The sequence below is a fragment of the Astatotilapia calliptera genome, chromosome 17 (genome assembly GCF_900246225.1).
Source record: "Astatotilapia calliptera chromosome 17, fAstCal1.2, whole genome shotgun sequence".
Lineage (NCBI taxonomy): Eukaryota > Metazoa > Chordata > Actinopteri > Cichliformes > Cichlidae > Astatotilapia > Astatotilapia calliptera.
The window spans coordinates 15,559,745-15,580,203 of record NC_039318.1 but is presented as its reverse complement, the minus strand read 5'-3'; the positions used below and the strand labels follow the sequence as shown (position 1 = coordinate 15,580,203).

The 20,459-nt window shown below is 42.9% G+C and overlaps 1 protein-coding gene across 2 annotated transcripts; it reads left to right on the top strand.

Moving 5' to 3' along the window:
* The first annotated feature begins 1,286 nt into the window (after nucleotides 1–1,286).
* Nucleotides 1,287–16,310, top strand: drd4-rs (dopamine receptor D4 related sequence). Of its 2 annotated transcripts, none has more exons than XM_026148044.1 (6): nucleotides 1,287–1,360; nucleotides 9,127–9,230; nucleotides 9,316–9,596; nucleotides 9,690–9,802; nucleotides 11,585–12,273; nucleotides 15,702–16,310. In XM_026148044.1, exons 3-6 carry the CDS (start codon nucleotides 9,357–9,359, stop codon nucleotides 15,902–15,904), a joined length of 1,245 nt encoding a protein of 414 aa, XP_026003829.1. In that variant the 5' UTR covers nucleotides 1,287–1,360; nucleotides 9,127–9,230; nucleotides 9,316–9,356; the 3' UTR covers nucleotides 15,905–16,310. The 2 variants fall into 2 exon arrangements, with proteins under 2 accessions (XP_026003829.1, XP_026003828.1); XM_026148043.1 differs by lacking the exon at nucleotides 1,287–1,360 and adding an exon at nucleotides 4,837–4,983.
* Nucleotides 16,311–20,459: the final 4,149 nt, after the last annotated feature.

Sequence of the window (20,459 nt, the reverse complement as noted above, 5' to 3'; positions counted from 1 at the left end):
AGGCTCGAACCAGCAACCTTCTGATTACAAGGCGAACTCCCAACTCTTGAGCCACGATCGCCCCAAATACAGGTCGAAGCAGGTACTCAGTTTTGCATCTCAGGTGTACATCATGACACTGCTAATCAGACAGGTATATATACCCACCTGCCGCTTTATTAAGTACACCTTGGAGTGGCGCTCCTTTTTCTTTCAGAGTTGCTATAATTCTTTACGCCACAGATTCAACGTGAAGCTGGAAAGGCTCCTTAGAGATTTTCTCTATCTTGATATGAACAACATCACAGAGTTAACGTAGAAACCATACATAAATAAATTTAAGGTGTGACCCAAAGACGATTAATGACGTAATTCATCTCAACCAGCAGAGCTTCATCGCTATGAACTGACAGTGAGGGCTGATGGAGTAACTGAGGTTCTAAGACTGTTTCAAAGGTTTTATGCAGATCAGTGGCAGCACTTGCTGGGCTCCATTAGGAAACAAATGAAATGCGTGAGTAGGGCCGTGTGCACCTCATTAGCATGTTTTCATGTCTGCAATCAGAGACTCGCCTGTTTGAATCAGGACCAGAACACACCCGCTGCGACAGATTCATCCACAAATGAGTTACAGCGTTGTTTAGATTCTCCAGATCAGTCATGTATGACACATTTGTGCAGCAGCAGCATGAGCAGGATAAAAGGACTCTGCTTCCTCTCACAGATGCTAATAAATGACAGCTCATTAACATGAACAGCGCTCTCATCATGAAGCTCTGCACAGTGAACAATAACATCATCTCCAACCAACACGGAGCCCTGGGTCACACAGGAGATCAGGCACAAACATTCAGCTGTAGCACACACACAAACTTCTCACTTGTCTGTTTCCACATGTGATCGACATGTATAAGGTAAACACAATTATGACCAATTCTTTTTACATTATACATGCTTCCCTTAGGCAGTTCCGTCAGAAGGCATGGTATACAGATGACACCCAACTTTATCTATCCATGAACAGGGGCGGATCTAGAAGGGTGGCATGGGGTGGCAAGTGCCACCCTAAAATGATCCCTTGCCACCCCAAGTGCCACGCGAGTTTTGCATATAACAGTGTTGTTTATTACAATAAGATAGCATTAACAGTTTGAGCGTAGTTACACTCAACAGTGACTATAAATGCTAAAATGGAATATATTGCATAGTGTTCCCCCCTCCACCATTAACAAATGGTTCAGCCCATAGCAGGACCGGCTTTTTTCTTGTTTTCAGTAACAAGCATGTTTATGATTGTGCCAGAGCACATTTTGAACAACACCATGGGAATTTCGGATTTTACACAGATGGTTGGATGTTACACTGTGGAAATGGAAGGAAGGTGAGTGTTATGAACCCTCTGTGGTCCACGGACATGCTGCACCTCCAAATCACATGACTGATCTAAGCTGACATAGCAAAAAGCTGCAGCTACGCTGACTCTCTATTTCAGCCCACATTGAAAGTTCAGACTTCAAAGTTTTTACATTTTAATTACAGGCCAGTAAATCCAGAATTGTGATAATATATATAAGCCACGCTTTTTTCTAAATACTGTCGTCACGTTTTTGTGTGTGTGTGTGTTTTAAGCGTTTTCTAAGGACAGCACGAAAACAGTAAAGAAAGGAAGAAAAAGCCACCTCTTTCCTATCGTACCATGTCGACCAATTTTTAAAAAAAGTCAACACATGGGATTTGGTTGTTTAGGAAGAGGGAAACGTTTTGGGAGTGACGGTAACGGCAGCGAGACAGAGCGAGTGAGTGAGAGAGAGAGAGAGAGAGGGGGGGAGAGTTTTTAGATGTGGGAGATTTGTGACGTTTAGTGTGGAGTGGATTCTTAGTGTGTTGTGTTGTCTTGTGTAGCTGTTCTGTTGTGTAGTCGTTTTGTTTTGTGTGTCAGTGAGGGCACTAATGAATGTCACAAAGGCACATTTGGAACGTAAACACTAAGTAGAAAACCAGCGGAGTGATACACCTCCTGTTGTCAGGCCTGCAGGTTTATCCCTGTGCGGTTCCCCTCTCTCTCTCTTTTTTTTTTTACTGGCACACATCATTTGTGGGGCATCTTAATGCAACACCTGATTGTTCTCTCACTTTGGTTTTAGTAATATTTTTAAATGGTTGTAGAAAATGAAAAAAAAACAACCCAAAAAACGGCAGGTGTATTGGCTGCATTTTTAGATAAATAGTTGTATATGTTTACAAAATGTACAATTATATTATATTTGCATTTCAAGTTATAAAAATTTACTCAACATGTCTGGTGGGGGGTTGTTTTACAGTAAAAAATACAACTAGGATTTTAAGTTTTTTGTGTGATTTTAGATCAGTAATAGTACTATTAATAGTAATAGTAGTACTAATGCAGTATTTCAGTGAAAAACAACTAAATTCAGATGAGCTGAAAAAAAGAATGATACCAAACAAGGCAAGGGGAAAAAAATAAAATGAAACAATCTGAGGGTGAAATACAAATGTAAACTCAAAAGGAGTCAAAAATGGCCGTTTGTATTTCAGACCTCAGTGGGTGAATCCAACAAATCATGAAAAATTAGGTTTAAATTTTCATGACAGTGCAGATTTCTGACATTTTGTGTAATTTAAGCATCTAACAATGTGATTGTTTTCTAACAAAAAAACAGTGTGAAACTTAAGTTAGACTTTGAATTATTTTAACCATACGTAACCACCTGCATATGTGTTTGAAAAAAAAAAGGCTTTGATTTTGCCACCCCATTTGATTTCTTTGCCACCCTCATGCCACCCTAAGAAAATTTCTCTAAATCCGCCCCTGTCCATGAAGCCTCTAATTTTCTGCTTCTTAATTCACATAAAACTGACGTTATTGTACTTGGCCCCAAAAATCTTAGAAATATGGTATCTAACCAGATTCTTACTCTGGTTGGCATTACTTTGGCCTCCGGTAACACTGTGAAGAATCTTGGAGTCGTTTTTGACCAGGATATGTCCTTCAATGCATATATTTAAAGAAATATATAGGACTGCTTTTTTTTTTCCATTTGTGCAATATCTCTAAAATTAGAAACATCCTGTCTCAACTGGTTTATGCATTTATTACTTCTAGGCTGGACTACTGCAATTCATTATTATCAGGATGTCCTAAAACTCCCTGAAAAGCTTTCAGTTGATCCAAAATGCTGCAGCAAGAGTACTGACAGGGACTAGAAAGAGAGAGCATATTTCTCCTATATTGGCTTCCCTTCATTGGCTCCCTGTTAAATCCAGAATTTAGCCTTCAACTTTCAGCCCCCTCTTCTATGGAACCAGCTTCCAGTTTGGATTCAGGAGACAGACACTATCTCTACATTTAAGATTAGGCTTAAAACTTTCCTTTTTGATTGTTGGGGGAAAACTCTGTAAAAGACCCAGGAGAAATAAAGACACAATGAGACAAAGTTACTTTCTTTATCAAACGTGTACACGGGTGAGCTGCTAAGAACAACTCACACCATGCACAGTGGCTTGGTAATTTTTATAGGAAAGACAGTGAGAACAGGATAAGAAAATACAAAACAAATAAAATAAACAACTCCATATGTGGCGCTAGTCTCGTCAGCAGAGAGCTGGGAGAAGGCTGTGAGAGATAAAACAATCTAAAACAATATGTCCCAAAACAGTATGTCTTTGCTGAGAAAGTCTAAAAAGATTATTCTAAACTAATCTAACCATAGGCAAAGGGCAGACAAAAGGCATCTTTGTACATTTAAAAGAAGGTAAAGAAACATAGAATCATTTTTCCTGTAACATTGATAAAACATATAGTTCGGGCTGGATCAGGTGACCCTGAATTCTCCCTTAGTTATGCTGCAATAGGTATAGGCTGCTGGGGGATTCCCATGATGCACTGAGTATTTATATGGCTTTATACAGCTCTCTGCATTTAATCATTAGTTATTATTAATCTCTGGCTCCCTTCCTCAGCATGTCTTTGTCCTGTCTTCATCCCATCACTTTTTCCTCCAAGCTGGTCTATTGCGGCGAACAGAGAGCTGTCGATCGATCGTGAACCTCCAGGTCACTGGAGCTCACTCAGGTGTTCTGTCCACCTGGAGGAGAGCTGGGACTCTTGCCTGGTTTTTCCCCAGAGGAGTTGGAGTAGGTGGAGTTACAGATGAACGTGAAAGTCCAGGGGAAATGTTTGACAGGTGAACAGCTTGTTAATGATGAGGTAATTAAAGAGCAGAACCGTGTCACTTCCTGTCTCTACACGTTGGCACTTCTAAAAGAAGATTAGTATGAAGAGCCTTTCAGCCTCTGATCCCAGGTCAGAAACACCTGCAGGTTGGTGCCATTCCCATGGCTACAGTTAAAAAAAATAAGCAATGCTGACTCAGCATCCTCAGGCACCTTTAGGCTTCGCCTGCAGTGGGGTCTGACAGACACAGCTGGAGATGACGGTCTTCATCCATCAGGCAGCAGCTAAAGGTCACAGAGGAGGAGGAGCCTTCCTCAGTCACACTGAAAACCTCTTTTTAATTTAATGCCCTTAAAGACATCAACAGTCACCTGACTGGTCACCTGATCTCATCTGAATGATGATCCATAAAAATCAGAACACCTGTCCATCACACACACCTGACAGCACACAGGTATGACAGCAGCAGATACAAAATACCACAGAAGAAGAAGAAGAAAAAGCACCTGATGACCGAGGAAGGAAGGGAGGAGAGTCAGTATATCACTGCTGACTGTTAGCCAATCAGAGAGCAGGAACACCAGGAGGAGGAGGAGGAGGTGGGTAGCTTTTTATAGACGAGGAGACAAAAGTTTGTCAGATGAGACGTGAAGAGAGGAAGGAGCAAGAGATTCACAGAAGGAGAAAAATATTCACACAGGAGGAGGAAGAGGAGGAGGATGATGACCAAACTCTGGATCATAGACAAAACAAAGAGACTCACAGAAGTGGAAGAGGAGGAACAGACGATGCTGCTTCAGCTCTGAAACGTGAGTTTGTTTCTTTGTCCACAATATTGTTAGGCTTTGATTAAAATAAACATAACATAATATCATATTATATCGCACAATATATTTAATAAAATATAACACAATTGTTTTAGATCATGTAACATAATAAAGTTGAAGTGAATCTGCTTACACCCGAGCATTAAAGCTGACGTGATGTTTGAGAATGAATCTGGCAGCAGGTTTCAGTTAATCCCATCAGTCTGCCTCTGGCGCCTCGAACAGCCTTTAATTATTTTAATGATGTTGTCATCATCACATGTTTGTTTTCTCTGCCGCACTTTAATTTTTAAATTTAACTTCTGTGTGCAGTCATAAAAACACTGATCATGCTCACAAACCTCTCTGACATCACAGCACCCCCACAGGCTGAGTTTTTTTATGACTGGTGAGGTCACCTCACTTCTGAGGACGACATCCATTTTTGTATCTTGTAGCATGATTGTGCCCAAACTGGTTTAGTTTAAAATTAGTTTCATTTTAGTTTAACTTTAAATAAGCACCGAATGATATGAGCAGAGACACTGCAGTTATAAATGCCAGATTTCCTCCTTGCTGTGACCCTCAGGATTTCATCTCACCACTGTGACATCATGCGAGGCTCACTCAGTTATCCATATGTAGGATCCAATTTTTTTCAGCTTTAAGCTATGAGACGAAACCTCTCTGGTCAGGTTTAGGAGGCGGTGTAACCCAGAACGATACCAGCGATGGGAAACTCCATAACTGTCAGTGGGTGGGGCCTGAGGTCAAGCTTTGTCACCTCTAAGGCAGGCGATTGAAGAATCAGCCAGTGGAAATGGTGGACAACACCGTGGGTTAAGCGGGCCGGAATGATCTGGACCAACTAATGGATTAGTTTTCCCTTAGCTACCACCTGGTGGTCTGTCCAGCTACAGAATAGAGATACTCGACCTGTTCTCACCATCGATCTGTGTTCATGGTGCAGATGTCCATAAAGCTGCAGTGGTGACACTCAGCATCTAGCTAGCAATAAAGAAGCGGAGCAACGTAAGTTCAGAAAACCACAAACTTTTCTCAACAAATGTCGGCAAACAGACAAACCGCTTCAGACACAGAGCTGTAGCTGCTGCGTTTACAGGCACACAAAATAACGCTAACGATCTGAGCAAGGCCACGGATTATTCTCACAGGTGAGGGCCGGTCAGTGAGTGACGTTTATAAACTGGATTTAAAGCTGACAAGTGATGTCCTCTTATTTAATCAGGATCGACACCTGATGTAACGCGATGCAGATGATTTTATGAAACATTGAGCAAAACTATGTGAAGCATTAACTCAGAGACTATACGCAAATATATCATTCAGCATCTCATTGCTTTATAACTGGATTTCATAACCAACATTAAACCTACGTGTGTGTGTGTGTGTGTGTGTGTGTGTTATCTGAGAAGACTCCACACTGGGCTCAGATGGCTTCATTTCCAGCACTCAGAGTTTTTAACCCTTCGCTGGCTCAGAGTGAGGTTGGTTAAAGCGTGTCTGTGATGATCGTGTGTGTGGTTGCAGGTTTGAGGCTCGTTGACGGTTTTCGGCGCCTCTCGCTGATTGGATGACTTGGTTTAATCATGTGGTGCTGACAGCCTGTGTACATTTTGTCAATGAAGAATTATAAATAAAGTTTAGTGTTTTTATTAAAAAAAAAAATCATCAGAAAGGCTTTTATTGTGAAATTATGAGATGACCTAAGTTTAATCAGATTACAGATGTGACAGATGTGCTACATAATTATGACCCATTCATGGATTATGGATTATGGACTGTGTCATGTGACCTGGTGACATCATGACCTGCTGTCTTTATTATGACAGACTCACCAGGAGGTTTTGGGTTGGTATGTCGGGTCCTGTTTGGATGTTTGCAGGTGAGCCTAGTGTACCTGTTCAGGTAACGAGACGTAAACCTGAGAGCGAGGGCCACCGCAGCAGCTCGGAGGAAGCATGAAAACACAAAGACAATGAGTGAAAACCCACGCTGCATCCTCTCACGTCCATCCACCTGGAGCTGCTCCCTGCACATACTCTGCTCATCTCTGAGGCCCACGCCCTCACTCTTCCTCCGTGACACACTCTGATTAACTTGTGGAAACGTCTTCACGTCAGTTGCTATGGTTTCTCAGCGCAGAGATTTAACATGTCCGCCTCCTCCTCTGTTAGGAAAAAGATCTCTTATTTTGGAGGTGACGCTCCTCGCAGTGTTCTTCGCCTCCTCTCTCTCTCTGGCTGCTGTTACCTGACACGCAGGTGTGCTGCTGGCACAACAAACCTAACAAGAACCAATCAACAGGTTGATCACAAACCTGCCAGGACATCTTTATAAAGGAGCGTGCTGAAAACATGACAGACTCATCCCGTCTACCTGTCCATGTGTGTGTGTGTGTGTGAGAGAGAGAGAGAGAATCTGTGTGTGGTAGCTACATGGTGAAGAACCAGCTGCCGCTAACCAAATAAGTATGAATAAAGTTTAACTAAATTAGTGCTTCTCTAATGACAGCAGAAAAAGGTCACAGTCACATAGAGTCAGCCATGTGGGTGCGCTGTTTGCCTGTTTCTTGTCTTTAGAGGAGCAATTCTGTGACTCTGATGAAGCTTTTTCTCACAAATTGTCACATCTTTTCAGGAGCTAGCTCAAAACCATCTGACAGCAGCTTATCAATTATTATTGGTGAAGCATTGTTTTTATTCGCTTGTTAATGAGAGGAGGAGGATTTCTGCCAGAGGACGTTATGCACTAGGTGGCACTGTGTTTCAGTGTGTGGATGTCCCCACTGAGAACATCTGGAAGAAGCTTTAGCACCTTGAAGCTGGAGAAGGTCTTTAACAATTATGGTGGGCCTTATCTGCTACATTGCCATGGTAACTGATGTTGATCTGTATTAGCTTATATTCAGATAAAAGATCCACAGGTACAGACCGATAACTTGATACGTTTTTTGCTCAAATGCAGATGCACCTTTCTAGGAGGCGAGGAGTGAAAATGCCCTATGTGCAGATTTTAAACTCCTGTGTTTATTTTACCCCTCAGCTCACAGACTGTATGTAAAAGATTTTTGTGACGCCAGCTGACAGCTAGGTAATTTTCTGGTTATCAGTTTTCCTTCACAGAGTCACACACCTGCTGATCAGTAACATCAGATAGTCCAATAACCTCACAGCAGCCACATTACTGGTCAGGTGACATCATTACAAATGCTCCAGAAGGCTCCAACAACACACAGTTCAGAGGTTCACCTGTCAGTCAGAGAGGCCACGCCCCCAATAATGCTAACTTGGACCTACAGAGAGCAGGTGCTGGAGACAGACAGGCTGTTGGTGTTTCTTTCTCATCATTATTGATTATTGATCGTCCTGCTGTGTTTGGGAGTCTGGGTGGAGGTAGGAAGAGGAGCTTTCTTGGACGTTGTCCTGCTGTGAGGATTACAGTGAACATAAACACAAAGCAAGCTCAGCTCCCTCCACCTAACATAGTTAATCTGCTGCACAGATGTTCACAGTTAGAGCCTGACCTCACTTCACTGTGCTGCTGTTGGAGGGCAGCCTCACACAAACTCAGTGTTTTCATATGCTGCTGAGTCAGGTGGGTCAGGCTCCACCCCTTGTGAAACAAACAGTTGTGAAAAAAACCTGTCTCAGGTGTGCAGATGATCGTGTGTTCACCTGTTGTAAATGGTTAAATGATGGTTAAATGTCCCGTGTTAGCTTAGTTGCCCACAAATCCTTCAGAAACATATCGCAGCTGATTATCTATCAGCTGATTAAAAAAAACCTTAGGTTAAATCGAGCCCGTTAATAAGCACACACACATCTCAGTGTGTGTGTGTGTGTTTACATGTAATGTTGGCCGCCATGGTCGGTGGTCGTCATGGTAACAGAGGATGAAGAGCAGGATGAGAGCGGCTCTAAGATGTGATTGTCTCTGAGAGGAGACACTTCAGCAAACAATAGGCTGACATTTAATAAAACGGGCTCCACTTCCTTATGTAACCACCAAAATAAGAGCAACACAAGTGCCCCCCCATCACCTGCACTGATGCAGACACCAGGAGTACTTTTAACTGCGGATGAATACAATTAATGTAAAGAGGTTATTGTTTGTTGTTTACAGTTGCAGAAGAAAACAACAATGATGAACAAAGAGAAAGACCTGAAGCAAATAGGTGCTGACACTGAAACTCACCTGAAACCACGGACGGTACAGGAAGCAGCAAGGTAAGTCTGCCTTACTTTGAGTACTTGGTTTAAATGCTCAGATTACTTCGAAGAAGCAATAACACAGTAACTGTGTCATGTCCAGATGTTGAGCAAAGCCCTGCAGCTGTGCTTAGGGCCTCCATCATGGACAATGTGACACCTGGTGCCCTTCCAGGTGAGCCAGACTTGAAGGAATACAACTACCTGGCCTTGGTTCTCGGGGTGCCACTGATCCTGGTAATCATCCTGGGGAATGTGCTGGTGTGTCTGAGCGTGCTCACTGAGCGCTCTCTGAAAACCGCCACCAACTACTTCATCATCAGCCTGGCGGTGGCTGACCTGCTGCTGGCCGTGCTCGTGCTGCCGCTCTACGTCTATTCAGAGGTCAGTGTGATTGAGCCGCCTGGGCTCAGGTGTGCTCTGAGCTTAGGTGTGCTCCCAGTTTTACCTGAAGGCCCTCTCTCTGTTTGTGTGCAGTTCTTGGGGGGGATCTGGACATTGAGCACCTACATCTGTGATGCTCTGATGACCATGGACGTGATGCTGTGCACTGCCTCCATCCTAAACCTGTGTGCCATCAGCGTAGACAGGTGAGTCCAGCTGTGGATTCAGGTCAAAGTAACAGGATCATTAGCACATCTGCTGCAGGTGTAATTAAGATTTTGAACTGTCTGAGATGGAAATATTTCCTCATCACAGAGTCATGTGACCTGCTGTGTCCCTCAGTCAGTTTAATAGATTTTAATGAAGAGACACGTTAAATAAAAGTGTGCTCTTCTTCTCTTCTCACATTGTAACTTTATTTCAGTCATGTCGCTGTAGTCACACTGCTGACACCTCATTAATGAGATAACACGTGACTTCATCCTGATTTTTACAGACAGCAGCTGTTAATGAACCAACTGACACAAAGTGTTGAGAAAAAGAAATTCAGTGAGTCAAATATGCCAGAGATTACAGGCGCCAAACCTATTTTTACCAGTGGTGCTACAGTCTCTATTTAGAGCCTCTGAGCCGATAAGAGGCTGCGGTGACACCTCATACACACACACAATTTTGGATACAGCCTCATTCTGCCCACACCTGCAGTTTACCTGAGAGCTAATGAGGGGATCCAGTGTCCAGATTCTTAGTATAGAACATTTTCCAGAATTAATCAGAAAAAAGTACACACACACACACACACACACACACACACACACACACACACACACACACACACACACACACACACACACACACACACACACACACACAGTGGTTTGAAAGTGTTTGCCCCCTTCTTGAATTCCTACTTTTTGTATGATTGTCACACTTAAATGTTTCAGATCATCAAACCAATCTAAATATTAAACAAATATAATGCAGGTAAACACAACATGCAGTTTCTAAATGAAGGTATTTATTATTAAGGGGAAAATAAATCCCAACCTCCATGGCCCTGTGTGAAAAAATGATTGTCCCCTAATGCTAATACAAGGTTGGGCCACCCTTAGCAGCGACAACTGCAATGAATAACTGGCACTTTTACAGTGGAATTATTGCAATCCAGTCACAATGGAAAGGTTTCTAGCATGAACCACCTTTTTAAGGTCATGCCACAGCATCTGAGTTGGATTCAGGTCAAGGCTTTGACTAGGCCACTCCAAAGTCTACATTTTAGTTTTCCTTAAGCCATTCAGAGGTGGACTTGCTGTTGTGTTTTGCATTATTGTCCTGTTTCAGAACCCAAGTGCGTTTTAGCTTGAGGTCACAAACAAATGCCCAGACATTTTCCTTCAGGATGTTTTGGTAGAATTCATGGTTCCATTTAACACAACAAGTCTTCCAGGCCCTGAGGCAGCAAAACAGCCCACTACCAACACCATATTTTACTGTTAGTTTGATGTTCCTTTCCTGAAATGCTTCATTACCAGATGTAACAGGACACTCTTGTTCAAAAAGTTCTGCTTTTGTCTCCTCAGTCCACAGAATATTTTCCCAAAACACATCTTGGGGATCATCGAGATGTTTTCTGGCAAAACTGAGACAAGCCAGTATGTTCCTTTTGGTCAGCAGTGTTTTTTTCTTTGACCTCAGACCCATTTTGCCTAGTCAATACTTATGGTGGAGTTATGAACTCTGACCTTTACTGAGGCAAGTGAGGCCTGCAGTTCTTTGGATGTTGTTCTGGTGTCTCTTATTACTTCTTGGATGAGTCGTTGCTGCTCTCTTGAGGTAATTCTGCCCCTGTAGAGTGCCTGTAGAGATGGATTTTGTTATATGTGGTCTGATTCTCCCTGTGATCAGTATAAAAACTAATCTCTTGGTTTAAGTCAGTCCAAATACTTGCCTATAAACCTAAAACCTCCTCTGTCTCTCTGCTATTGCAGGTACATCGCAGTGGTGGTCCCCCTGAAGTACAACAGGAACCAGTTCAGTGTTCGTCAGCTGGCTCTCATCACAGCGACCTGGGTGCTGTCACTGGGTGTGGCCAGTCCTGTCATCTTTGGTCTGAATCAGGTGCCAGATCGTGACCCGAGTGTGTGTAAATTAGAGGACGATCGCTTTGTGGTGTACTCGTCTGTTTGCTCCTTCTTTGTGCCTTGTCCTGTCATGCTCTTCCTCTATTACTGGATGTTTAGAGGCCTGCGGCGTTGGAGTGGGCGAAGCCGCTCCCAAGCAGGCCGGGCTGGTCGGCAAGTTTTCTCTTTACAGCTCAGCTCAGCTCTACGGCGAGCTAAAGCCACGACAGCTGGCAGTCAAGAAAAAGTGGTATATACAGCGCCCCCCGGGCTCAGCCCCACGTCTCCCTCCACCGTGTCTATGGCAACACCCTCAGTGACACCGGTAATGGAGGAACACCAGGATGGTATAGCAGTGGTGGCGGACAGTGACCCAATGACGACTCAAATGGACAGCCTGTCAGATGGTGACCCCACGGATAGGAGGGAGGGTGGCAGCCGTCGAGAGAATGGCCTGAAAGGCAGCGCTGCAAAAAAGAAGGGGAGGAGGCAGAGCAAGACCAGCAGGGTCAGCGGCCGTGAGCGCAAGGCAATGAAGGTCCTGCCCGTGGTTGTAGGTGAGTCTCATGTCCAGGTGTTAGTTCAACCAGGTCTTAGGTGGGACTAAATCTGAGACAGGAATCGCCTAGAACTATGGGGAGGACCAGCCTCAGAGTTCTTCCTTCTCATAGTTGTAGCTGATTCTCCAGTCCAACTGTGAGGCACCAGGACAAGGTAGTGACAGGTATAAGGTAGGACCAAGTCTGATATAGATCCAGATCTAAGGGAGGAACAGGTCTAAGGCAGGATCAGGTCAAAGGTAGTATCAGGTCTGAGGCAGGGCTAGATCTGAAGTAGCAAGTCTAAAGTAGGACCAGATCTTAAATAGTGGCAGGTCTAAGACACAAACAGGTAGAAAATAAGACCAGTTCTAAGCCAGTAGTAGGTCTGAGTAGTACCAGATCTGAAGTCGTACCTGGTTCTGAAAGAAAGAAAGGTTAGGAAAAAACAGCCTAAGATAGCTTTGGGTTTGGTGAAGAATAAAGGTGGTCACACCAAATACTGACTTTACAGTTTATGTACAAAAAAGTTGAACAAACTCTTTTTTTTCATTGTATACTGTATTCCCAGCTCTGAGGCAGATCCAAGTGTAAAGGAGGTCTACTTCTGAAGTGGGTGCAAATCTGATACAAATGGAGGTTTGAAGCAGCAACAGGTCTAACGTTTCCAGAGATATTTCTATAAAACTAAAGCTCTCAGAAGTGTAACTAGAACACATGGGGCCAGAACAGCTTTGAAGGTCTACATACATTCTTTTGACTCAGCTCTTACAGTGCATTCACACCAAACCTGTTTTACCTTACTTAACTCAAATAGTTTTTACTTTCTCTGTGTAAAAGCAAGATCTAAGGTTTGGACTTGCACTGTGTAAAAAACTTTATATTTGCTGTTAATGCACCATAAACATTCCCTCATTTGATGTTTTAGTGGAGAGTGCACATCTTCTTCATCAAACCATTAAATGAGCTCTGCTGTGCAGTGCCAAAAGAAGACCACCCAAGTCAGACAGAAACATCTGATCAGAGGATGGAGGTGATCAAACTGTGTATTGATCTGCAACATCCTTAACTTTGAAGGATCAGTCGACCCAAATAGAGCCAGTGCATCAGAAACCAGGTCTCATAAGTCAGGTTTACAGACAAGAATTCAATCTGTCAGAAACTTCCAACTATTATTAACAAGCAAATGAGCGCAGACACAGTTTCAAACATCATTATGTTCAAAGTTGTTGCATTAAGAAATGGACATTGAGATAAATGTGAACACAAAAGCTCATCAGCACGGCTTGTTGTTGTGTCTTTTCATCTAAACAAGAGCTGTCTCTGCTGGACGTCTCTGCACTAACCGTAATGTTTTGTTGAGTGAATCTCAGTAAAAATAGAAACCTCTTCTTGTATCTCTGTGGAAACTGCTTTAATTCACACCACAAAGTGTTTAACACTCACAGCTCATCCAAAACCATGAGGCTGAAGGTAGTGTGAAGGATTTAGTTAAAGAGAAAACATGCAATTAGAGCTTCAAAGGAACATCAAACAGATCAAGTGTTGAGTAAAAACAGAGGTAGGAGTCATTTTGGATAAACTGGTCTGCAGGAAGACTGGAGTCTCTGTGAATTTAAACTTCTTTCCCTAAAATGTAATTCACCAGGTTTATTCAAAATTCAAACTTAATAGTCATTGTTAATAGGGCTGGGCCATATTATACCGTTCACGGTAATACCGGTATAATGTTAGGCAACGATAGGAAAATGAAATATCGCGATAGAATGGGAGTAAAACGCGCATGCGCAGTGCCTTTGTTTTCATACGCACATGGCCGATTGTTGAGTGAAACTGATGAACCAGAATTGGTTTGTAAAAATGGTGCAACTTCCATGATGTGGAACTGGTTTGGTGTTTGTCCGTCAGATACACAACAAAGCACATTTTTTTGCAGAACATGCAAGCGGCCGTTGTTATTGTCGTATTTGTCGGACTAAGATGCTCTTAAATCTGGGAGTAATCTAGGTCCTAAACTCCGTATGCTTCAGGTCAAACAACACTGCAGCATCACTTAGAGTTAAAAACTGTCTAAATTCTTTCATCTTTAATAAAACGATCAGCATTGCTGCTTTACCAGGTGTAACTATAAAGTTTAACTTCCAGGCATCCATGAAAACAAAAGTTATTACATTTAACGGAGTTAGAAGTTAGCAGGAAGCTAGCGGAAGTTAGCTCGCTAGTTTTGCTAGTTACCTAAGCATGATATTGCATGTTCTGACTGAGAGATTTCTGAAAAAAAATCAAACGTACAGCTCTGCTATCACTTCCAACATAAATGAAGACAGGAAACTAAACAGCAGTGACGTTTGTAGGGTTACTGAAGTTGGGCTAGCTGGTATATAATGATGTGCTACGTGATCGCTAGCGACACAGCTATGTTAGCATAACATAAACAGTGAAGCTGGAGGACGAACACTAACACTTTTCCACTTATAAAAGTGAACGTGAAGGTTCTTCATGGTTAGAGACAAATGCAATCGCATGGCAGGATGCTGTAAACGGACCAAACTTCAGTCAGGAGAACAACTGAGATAATCCATCCACAATACGAGGTTAGTCATTAATATACTGCAACAACATGGGAATAGAGCAGCTGCCAGAGAATTCAACATTAATGAATCAATGGTACAGAAGTGGAGGAAGCAAGAAGAATGAGTTTAATAAAGTTTGATTTATCTGACTGCTTTGTTTCGCTTAATGTGCCATATAATCCCGTGCACCTTATGGTCCAAAAAATACGTACTGCACACTGCAGTTTAATGTTGCAAAGCACCTCTTTTTAACTTCAGTGGATATTATACATGGTTATGCTCAGGATATGTCAGCCCATTTCTAGTGGAAATGCCTTTTGGTTAAACTTTCAGCAAGCAATTTGCATTTGCACTGTTACATTTTTATAAAGCTTTAATGTACATAAAAACCAGCTTCTTGTTTAAGTGAAAATAAATGGAAGGTTGTCTTTTTGCGCTAGTAATGTTGTGGAGTTGTATTTTGTCTCGCATCAATTATATCGTCTGTTATATCGTTATCGCAAATTTTCAAATATATATCGTGATAAATATTTTTGGCCATATCGCCCTGCTCTAATTGTTAATCTCTGGCACACTTCCACAACAAGTCTTTGTCCTGTCTTCCTCTCCTCACTCCAACCGAACACGGCAGATGGCGGCCCCTCCCTAAGCCTGGTTCTGCTGGAGGTTCCTGCCAGTTAAAGGGAGTTTTTCCTTCCCACTGTCGCCAAAACACTCGCTCATAAGGAGTAATATGATTGTTGGGGTTTTCTTTGTTTTCATTGTATTATTGTAGAGTCTTTACCTTACAATATAAAGTGCCTTGAGGCAACTGTTGTTGTTATTTGGGCTATATAAACAAAACTGAACTGAAACTCTCTCTCTGTGTCTCAGGTGTGTTTCTGGCCTGCTGGACTCCGTTCTTTGTTGTCCATGTCACCAAAGTTTTGTGCCAGTCATGCAACATTGGTCCCACACTCATCTCCGTGGTAACTTGGCTTGGCTATGTGAACAGCGCTGTCAACCCGATTATCTACACGGCCTTCAATGCAGAGTTCAGGAACGTCTTTCACAAACTGCTCTGCTGTCAGACGTGAAAGCAGATCAACATCCAACAGGAAGAAGCCCCAGCGTGGAACTCAACTCGACTCAAACACTCTCAGACTTCTTAAGGTTTTAATGTGTGCGTGCTCTTATTTTCAAAGTTTGGAGATGTTACAGCCCAGAGGCATAAAACCTGCAAACATGTTTCTGATATCTGACTGTTTCCGTGTTTAAAGTTTGCAGCTCATAAGAATTTACTTTGACTGTTTGTACAGTGTTTTTGTGACTGAAGCAGAGAGCTTCATGTGGACCTGGATGTTTCCGTCAGTTTTGTGGTGAAGCTCGTTGAGGACAGATGGTGTTTGTAGTATTCTGATCTGTGGCATGAAGGTGATGAAATGTAGCTGAGCAAACTTCTGTGTCATTTGAACAAACACAATAAAGAGATTAAAGACTGTTTGATGGGAGCAGCTGATCTGTGGGGTAACAGCAGATACCCAGCAGGATGTGACTGCCCTGGGGGTGGGGGTCTTGGCCAGGTGAGTTTTATGTCACAGGTGGAGGTCTGGCAGCTCATTAAAAAGATGCAGAAGAAGAGTCAGGATGCAGCCCAGAGCCACTGATTCATCAGAGAAGCTCCAGTTTGTTCACCTGTTCTCGTGCTCGTCGCATCCAAGGCATCGCCTGTCTGCAGGCTGTCAGTGAAGCTGCTCATTCACCTTTTGTTTTAAAGTAATGACACCCCTCTGTGTGGGTGGAACTGCCTGCACCTGTCAGAGCACTCCTGCAGATATCTGAGTTTGTGTGTCTCTGAAGTAGCTTCATCACAGTCTGATGTGATGACCTCCTTCATCAGAGTGGGGAGACCCCTTAATGACCAGAGGTAACCATGGTGATGGGGAGCATCTCATCCACACATGTAATAAACATGGGTGTTCAGAAGTCCATCTGGAAATCAGAGGGCTTTATTCTGCTCAAATGACTAAGTTGTGGAGCTGACTTTGCTTCATCTGTGTGTTGATTTAGTTTTACTCAATAAAAACATGTAGAGTAAAACAGAGAGCTTTTCTATCTCAGCTTTGAGCTTCATCAAGACTCTGCAGACTCAGGGTGTCTGTGATGTAGCTGAAGCATGAACAGCACACAGACAGCAGCAGCTCTTCACTTCACAGACCAATTCCCAGGCCATGTTTTATTAACTGTCCCGTACAAACACCCGGGCCTCGGCCACCCTCTGCAAAACAAACTGAGAGCTGAAACACACACTCATGCTCAGCAGTGATGAAAACACCATAAAAACATGAACAAAGGCTGGAAATAAAAATGAGTGAAGGGCTGAAACACAGTATGCAAAAGTCTTGGGCCACCCCTCATTACTTTATAATCCAAGCAGCCAGATTTTTCTGTATTGTTAAAGTATTCTTGAGCAATAGCTCTGCAGCTTTCTAAAGGCTGCTTTTCACTGTTTTAGACCAGTCCTTGTATTGGAATGTTTTTTGTGTGTTAGAAGTTTGCGTGCCTGAACTTGCCACGGCACAGTGGCCCGTGGAAAAGGGATGGACTCGGTGTAACAAAAGAGTCTTTATTCACAACGCTTGGAAGCTAACAGAAAACTTAGACTATTATTAAGGAAATTAAACTAGACGTCTGAGGCAAGAGAAACTATGACCATAACAAAACTATGACTAGATAGCAGTGACGACTGGGTGCAGGGACTGGGCAGGGGAAACTTTGGCTGGCCAGGGCACTGAAACAGAGGAGAGAGCAGTCACGGGAATCCAACAGAGAGCTGTTAATCCGAGAATAATTACACTGGGCTGCCTTACGTGCTTGCAGGTGGAGGTTGCTTGGAGGGGGAAGACAGGAGACAAAGGTTCAGGTGAGTACTGCGTGAAATGCAGGGAGGCAGGCCAGAGAGACTGGCAGTTTGAAAGGGGAGACGTTACCAGCAGCTGCAAACCAGAATCCAGGAGAGCTTGTACGGAGGAGACTTGGTAGGTGGGTTCCAGATGCTGACGAGAAAACAGAGGAATAAGGTAAGTACACACGATGATACACCAAGGTACAGACGTGAGGCCGAGAACTGACTAAAGTTGGCAGATAATCTGGCGAAGACTAGTTGTGCGCAGGTCATAAATACTGCCGGTGTGATTGCCATCAGGTGAGGAAAAACAAAGACTCCACCCAGAGGGGAGGAACCGATGCAGTGGAAAACTACCCAGACCCTGACAGAACTCTGACCTCTGAATCAATCAAGCATGAAAAGGCTCCTAAATCAAGGATGAACCAGTGTTATGTCTGCATATAATAGACACCTGAGGAAAGAACCAGGTTTAAATTGTGTCTTTAGGCTCTTTATTACTAGCAGCATGTCACACAAACACAACAAGGTGATTCCACAAGAGCTGTTAGCTGACAACTTGGAATTGGTTTTCAGCATGGTGTGCAGTGTGTCCCTAAAAATAAGAGAGAAATATGTACAGAAGAAGTGTGAGGGCTAAACCTTTCTACAACAGATGGACAGGATCTGAAAGTCATTAAAAAAAATCCAGCAAAGACCTGACAGAGGAGCTGAGAGATGATCTGGACCTTCAGCTGATCATCTACTGTTCACTCAAGTCTCGCCAGAATTGTTCTCAGCTGTCAAGAGGCTGTTCTTAATGAAGGGAAACAGGGAGGAAAGACTGAGGCATGAAAATGACACTAGAAGTGGACTGAAAATTAGAGGAACAGCTCTCTGTGTGCTGACAGAGGCTTTCAGGCCTGATAGTATATGAAGAAGAAGCTGCTGAGCAGCAGCTGAAGGAGGAGAGACACATCAACATGTCCTGTCAGGACTGATTTACCAGATATACAACTGAACCTCCACCGAGGTACTGCGGACATGCATGTAATAACACCTGAACCCTGAGGCCTCTGGAGGTGACCTAAAATGTAGTCTAGTTTCTGAAACCGTGAATGTTTACCATAGTTAACATTGTTAACATGTTGGGTAAGTGGGACTCACTGTGATCAAAAATCAGCTTTTACTTAGGCTTTAAAAACTGGACCTTCAGGGGAACATGAACACAGCTGGCAGATCTTCCCAGACTTGTACTAATGACCTCAATGCTGGATCACCTCCATGATCAGTACACAGTGACCTCCCTGCAGCAGGATCGCTGTTTCAGCTTCCTCTCACTTATCTCATATCCAAATGATCATTCAGGAGGAACAGGAAGCTCTGGCCTTGGTCAGACGACCAGAAACAGATCTGAGATCCACATAAAGGTCAGAGCAGCAGAACAAAGACACAGCAGCTCAGCCGGACAAATTAACCTTTAAATAATGCTGAAGGCGGAAAGATGAGGATGAGAAAGACGAAGGTGCAGGATAATGGTGAAGGGTAGGGGTGCTCCAGGTTTTAAAACAGGATTTAAATGTGGAGAAGAACAGCTGGACACACAGTGTTGATCACAGGATTCACACCTGAGTGTGTTCAGCAGGTCCTTTCCACTGTGAAAGCAATGAGTCACTGACATGAGTCAGGCCACAGAAGAAGAAGAAGAAGAAGAAGAGGAGCACCGTGTGTGGCGCTGACTCTCCCAGCATGGTTTGGTGTTTTGAGTGTTTGTAATCTGAGCTCATCGGTCAGGTTTCCCATCTGCAGACTGAAACAGTCAGAAATATCTGAAGCTTGCCGTTTGCTATCAGAATGAAACGTGATGGTTCAGGGCTGATCGGCGACTCTGTTCACTACTCTGCACAGAAAATGATGCTCGATGTCATCGATGAAGCTGTGAAATTACTCCCTGTTTGAGGAACCAAATGACACACGTTTTCTATCAACAGTATCTATGAACAGGCTGCAGGTATTACTACACTGAATGTAAACCAATGGCCTTCTGCTTCAGTCCCACTTACAAGACATGGTAATAGTGTAAGACATGGTCATAGTTTTCCTGGGGTAGAGACTATATGAATCTCTTAGGATTTCCACAACTTTGACAAAACACAATGAAAAGGCTTATTGAGTCCATTAATAATATTACAACCACAAAGTGCAACAATAAACACATTCTTTTTAAAAATGAATTAACATAAACACACTTGTCCTCCCATCTGCCTTTTTAACTGTATTTGTTAAACATAATAAATTGGTTTGTTTTTAACTGTTTTAATACTTGTTATGGCACTAAACAATTTACATGATATGTTTTTTTTTAATCAACTGACAATGTGACACCTCTTTTATTATTTTTTCACCTCCTTTACAAAAATAATTTAAACTTACTGTTTTAATGCAATCTACAAACTATATAAAGTGCAATGCTCCTTTTAATGGGGGGCTCTCTTACTGAGTTGAACCTAGGCAGTCACCATTAATGATAAAGTAACTTCATTAACTAATAGCCGGCATTAAAGTACAAAAATGTTCTCATAGCCAGAAAAATACCACATAGTATGAAAACTGTTGAGCTCAGCAGTAGTTCAGCAGTTTCTTGTTTGGTTTAGGTTAACTTACACACACACACACACACACACACACACACACACACACACACACACACACACACACACACTATTCTACATTAAGCCAAGCCTGCTAGCATTAGCATCAAGTAAGCT